Below are 5,919 nucleotides of genomic sequence, written 5' to 3'. Positions count from 1 at the left end.
TATATACTGTTTTGTTTGTTTGTTAATTAGTTTGTTTGTTTGCTTGTTTTAATCAATTTTAAATCATGCTTTTTATTTGTTTTTGTTTCTAATGTCTCTGTAAAGCACTTTGAATCACCTTGTTGTTGAATTGTGCTATACAAATAAACTTGCCTTGCCTTAACATGCTCAACAAAGATGAATTTTTCCAAAAACACAAGGCTTTTGGTGTGGTGTTTGATCTGTTACACAAGACGTTTGCATCTGAAACGTGATGTTCTTGATATGTAAAGCCCTCAAGACAATTGTTTGTACCAGGCTAATCACTGTTAATCACTGTTCTAAAAAGCCAGGCATTTTAGCATAGGAGTCTATAGGGACTGACTCACTTCCTCGCCAGTAGAGAAACTGCATTTTTTGTCCCTGCGATAGTTACATTTTTTATCCCTAGAAATTGACAGTTGGTTACTTTTAGTAACCAGTGGTTCCTAACTTAGGTTTATTGAAAAAACAATCCCATATAAGGTTTCCATTAACCGTGAGTGCTGCACTAGTTCAAAGATTTACTGGATACTAGAAGTGCTTTGTGAGTAAATGCTTTTGTGGATGCTGAGGCAAAACTGTTGAGTCATAGCTATTCATTCTAATGTATTTCCCAAAATCAATACAGTACTGGACTTTGCAATGCTCTATGCAAGACTTTAAATTAAGGCTTAAATATTTATGCTGAAGTAAATATGGCAAATTCCAAATTACACAAATTCCAAATGAACCCACTGACCTGAAATATGTGCAAAATGGACTGGTTCTTATATAGCGCTTTTCTACTCTGTCTGAGCACTCAATACAACTAATTCATTCACTTTTTCTAAGCTGTAAGTGCTCACTATCTAACACTCATACTCCAATGGATGCATCGGAGGGCAACATGGGGTTAGTATCTTGCTCAAGAATTGAACCCCCAACCTTCCAGTTAATAGCTGACCTGCTCTACCACCTGAGCTACAGCCACCCCAGACAGACAGAAGCACATTTAAATGCTTTTACACATCCCACCAATGGTCAAAAACATGCAGGTAAAATATGCAACGTGTGACCGCTTTCACCCCGTCAGAGGCATAGTGACTGTCTTCGAGACTTGTGATCTGAAGCTACTGCAGCTGTGCTACACAACGTGAACACATCCTGTGACAAGACTTATGATTAGTGCTTACAAGGATTACCACAGAACAGGAAGTGGACTGTCGGTGAGAAGTTTTCCATGCATCAACCTCGCATTTTTTTTACATAATAGAAATACATGACTCATTTTAATAAATGACTTCATTAACTGCACACAGTCGGTCATGACAGAAACAATCAGTTACTGTTTAGGATGTTGTGCGTGTTTTGTGTGTGTGTGCTTGAAACTGTTATGTAACAAGGTGCGTGCATACACTACATGGGTAGGATGTTTGTGGCAGACAACATTAGACTGTAACTACTATCCAAATTTAAGTAATGCACATAAGCAAACATGCATGGATAGACACACACTAGCAAACAAACAGTGAGCACAAACACACATGCTTGCACCTGCACATGGTCTTATTAACCAGCGAACACACACACACATTTACCCAGCACCTGTTGCTGCATATCCTTGTGTCACTGCTCACTGGGAGAAAGAGACTCTGTTTGGATTCAGTCGCGCTGAACATATCACTCACAATAGGCAGCAATGATTATTCCTGTAGATGCTTATTGAGTTTATTGCTAATGAGTGAATAATGGCAGGACTGCCTGATGAGCTCATTGTGTTTGTTTTCAAGTGTTGCAAGAATATTTGGGGTTTTTTAGAGTGTTTGAGGTTAAACAGTACTGAAATATGCCATTAGCTGGGGTCGCCATTCAGCAGTACCGATGATTTTATGTCATTAGCACTAATCAGTAAGCACTAATCTAATAATTTAAATAAAAAATTGATGGATGCAGTCAATAAATTAAGTGATGTAGTTTTTTTATGTTGCTATTGATTGACTGTAGTCTATCTTATTAAATTAATAAAATGGGTTACTCTTTTAGACATTCAAATAGTGCCAAATCACAGCAACACTTGCCTCAAAGCGTTTTATATTGTAGGGTAAAGACAACAATCATACAATCCCCTATGAGCAAGCACTTTTCAACAGTGGGAAAGAAAAACTCCCTTTTAACAGGAAGAAACCGCCGACAGAACTAGGCAAGCTCAGGGAAAGATGGCCATCTGTCATTTCATATTTTAATGCCAATTGAAGTATGGATTTTTTAGTTGGCATACACAAACAGAATTTGTTCTCGTTTCTCAATCTATCCCTAACCCTACTAAAGCTGAACCCTAAAGGCCACCTAGTGAAAAAATGTCACGGAATCCCGAAATTTTGGATGCAAATTTGTTGGGTAACATATAGAAACATCAGCAGCATTGAGTGTTTAGAAAAATTTGTCCTCGAAAAATGCACTGTGAAAAAATGTAAAGTGATGATGAGCCGGTCCTGAAAAAGAAAAAAACAGAGATTCATGGTTCATCCAATTCTCACAAGAAGGCAGCACCAGGGAGAAGTTCATGGTTTGATCCATGAGTTAAAGCTATAACACTTTTGTGCATATTTTAGGATGTCAGTGGGTCAGTTTAAGCTTTTCGTGACAGAGTTGGGACCACAACAGGTTCTAACTGATTCTAGCTGATCTCGGGTCTGATGTAAAATAGTAATATTTAACTATTTATATATCGTTGTATGTTCAGTACCAATGTACGTTTGAACTACGAGCGCACCAAATGTTCTCATTGGTCAGATCTGTTTTTTGCGTCCAAACAATCTGAAAAATCAAGTATGATCCAAAAACATTAATTCCACAAATTCATCCTGTGAAAACACGCAGTCTGTACTGCATTAAAAAAAGGTGAGTGTGAATAATATTCACACACGACTTGTTTACACAACTCTTCTCTGGGAGCTGGTGGATGGCCACTAGTTAATTTAGAAAATGCTTCAAAAAAACTGCTCAAGGAAGTTAATTAGTTGTCATGATATTATTAATGGCTGGATTCCATTTAACATCACCGCAGAACAAAATGGAAAATTACATAATTAAAAGTGTTTATTTATTTTTTTGTATGTCACTGCCATCTTTGCTAATGTCTGACTTTTCACATGCCATGCCTCTCTCTTAAACTGTCTCTGGTATCATACAAGGTGAATTTCTTGTGATATCATTCACTATTGGACAATGATTTATAATCTCATGTTTTGAAGCATCAGGCTGAGTGTTTTCACAGTTTTCACATCCTGGTCTTTTGAAACTAGATGTGATGAGAAAGGGGCGTGTCATAAATGCACAATTTACTGAGCCCATAAGTTAAGTAGGAAAGTGTTTCCATGGATAAAGGCAGAAAGCCATTTTCCTATAGACTTCTATAAGATTCCATTGCAAGTTTTTTGCTAAGCATCAAACCTTGGTGGCCAATAAACAGAAAACGTGTTTAAGGCACTTTGCATTGGTTTTACTTTTTATACATTTTAGAGATTTTACTTTTACATTGGCTGTGGTCTTATTTTAAAATATGTTGTAAAGAAGATAAAAAAGCATAAAAGCTTAAAAGTGAAACCCAAAACCTGAGCATGTTTATTAATGACCAAACCCAGGATTTGAAGTTGTATCTGTACTTTACATCATCCATTGCAGACTAGTCTAATGCAATACATTGTAAAACATGCCATTACCCTAGCAGTTGTCTGTCTGTTTTCCAACAGGCAACATGACATGACACAGGCAACTGGCAAATTCAAAGCAACAACTAAAGTTTCATGCAACAACTCGAACTAAACCTGATCTCACTTTTGTTGGGACACTTTTTTTTAAAAATACATAAATAGATATATAATAGACAGAATGCAGCTGACAGTGTTTGTAGCCTAACACGTGTAAGGTCCACACAAATCAGTTCTTATGGAGATAATTAGATGACACCATTAACATCACACAGACAGACCCTTGCAAAGAGGTGTAGCCATGCAGTAGTGTTAAGTATAAATTGTGTGTTAGTCCTGCCAGCATGCTCCAAACCTTTTATATTGCATTGCAGTAGATCATAGCAGATGGTACTTTTTAATTGCTTGTTTGAAACTCCTAGTGGAGATGTTAAATTGTTATTACCCCTTAGTCACATGCATTAACCACTGCAGTAAAGCAGGGGTTTAAAGCAAATAAAAATCAAATATAATATATAATCATGGCAAAAGCTTTTTTTTTTCAAATAAATTATTTTTTTAAACGCTAGAAATACACCAAGCACGAAGCTATGAACTCCATAAAATTGCCCTGATGAAATAAGTATGATGTCTACTGAGGGAAACACTTCACTCTTTTTTAGCACATGTCAACATGACTGGGAGGAGACAAAGGCACAGTCTCATCTGCCCGAAGGCTGGAATGATGACACTAACTATATTAAAATGCATGAAAACATCAGCTCACCCATCCCTAAAACTTGAGTGATGGCCATAATAATAATAATAATAATAATAATAATAATAATAATAATACTTTGACTTTTTAAAATGAAAATCAAGTGGAATTGTAAAACATTTGTAAAACAACCATTACTTTTTTTTTACAGTTTTAAATTATTTAATTATTTGTTTGTGTGTTTAAATATCTAGAGCCATATTCTTTATCAGCTGTGACAAAAACCTATCAGTTTAAACTCCACTGACTGACGTTTTAATTGTTCGCAGTGCAACAGGGCTAAACAACAGACTGTTGAGTGGCATTTCTTTCTCCATCTTTCCACTGACTGAGACTCGTGACACAGTTTTCAAACGTTGAACTGAAAAAATAATAAATGAGTGAAAAAATAACGAAATAAATTCTTCACGTGTCAACTCTTAAAGAAATTTGGATAATTCATTTTAAGTTGAATCAGAGCAGGGGGCAAAAAAACAGGCACTGGCCCTTTAAATGAAGAACCTGCTAGAGCAGTACTTAGAAAGAAAGAAAAACATGCACGGAGGTGAATTGAAATGGGATGTACTCACCACTGCGGATACACACATGGCAGGCATGGTCCTCATTTAGAGTATACAGATGAAGGTCGAGCCGTCCAAGGTGACGGCCTGAGAAAGACTTCTCATCTATAGATGTTAGTCATCATCATCATCATCATCATCGTCCTCCTCAGTTTACCGGAGGAGAGAAGCTGAGCCCGGCTCTGAGCAGCGACAGTCTCCACTGCAGTGTTTTATAGTCTGTGTCTCCAGGTGAACCGGTTTTAGATGCGAGGTGAGGGTCTGCTTCACAGACAACGCTGTGGTAATTCCCATAGCGATGATGGATGGGGGCATACACCGGGACCGCCGCCTCGCCCTGTCCTGGCTTGTCAGCGTGCAGTGCGGCTCTCCGTCCGCTCTGCAGTCCTCCACAGACACTGCTGACGTAAAGCGAGAGGCGGGACTTAGCGAAGGGCTGTCGGCCAATCCCAGTCACGAATGAGTCGTGCACGTGTATTGAACCCCGCTTCTGGTTAGGAAAAGAGGGATTGCAGTGGAAGACATTTGAAACACCCGGGGTTTAGCCCTAAAGGGTAGTATGCATGTGGGATTTTTTATTTTTTTTTTGGGGGGGGGGTTAGAAATGACTGAAAGATTAATTGGCTCTGTTTTGAGTTTTGATCAAAAAAGAATGACTTCATATAGGGAAAGATATATATCACATGTGCAGGACACCTGAAACTAGTTTTTTAATTAAGTTCAGTCTGACGTCACTAGCCGTGTCTGGGTCTAAACTCCGCTGCAGGTCCATATATCAAACGATCACTGTGGCATTACTGAGAGTTGAAAAACTGTCTAAAGTCTTTCATCTTTAATAAAATGATCAGCGTTCTGCTCTACCAGGTGTAACAATTGAGTTTAACATCCAGGC

At 38.0% G+C, this 5,919-nt stretch overlaps 1 protein-coding gene across 1 annotated transcript in view; it reads right to left on the bottom strand.

Moving 5' to 3' along the window:
- Window positions 1-5,404, bottom strand: part of tnfrsf21 (tumor necrosis factor receptor superfamily, member 21) — a gene marked incomplete at its 3' end in the record, with an annotated part of 45,186 nt that extends 39,782 nt beyond the window's left edge. The window contains exon 1 of the mRNA XM_005754860.1: window positions 5,037-5,404. Coding sequence (XP_005754917.1) covers window positions 5,037-5,072 — 36 coding nt within the window. The remainder of the gene's footprint in view (window positions 1-5,036) is intronic.
- Between the last annotated feature and the right edge of the window lie 515 nt (window positions 5,405-5,919).

This window comes from Pundamilia nyererei, unplaced genomic scaffold (assembly GCF_000239375.1).
Source record: "Pundamilia nyererei isolate P.nyererei 1_Seehausen unplaced genomic scaffold, PunNye1.0 scaffold00703, whole genome shotgun sequence".
Classification (NCBI taxonomy): domain Eukaryota; kingdom Metazoa; phylum Chordata; class Actinopteri; order Cichliformes; family Cichlidae; genus Pundamilia; species Pundamilia nyererei.
The sequence above is the reverse complement of the archived record's forward strand: the minus strand, read 5'-3'. Positions and strand labels throughout refer to the sequence as shown.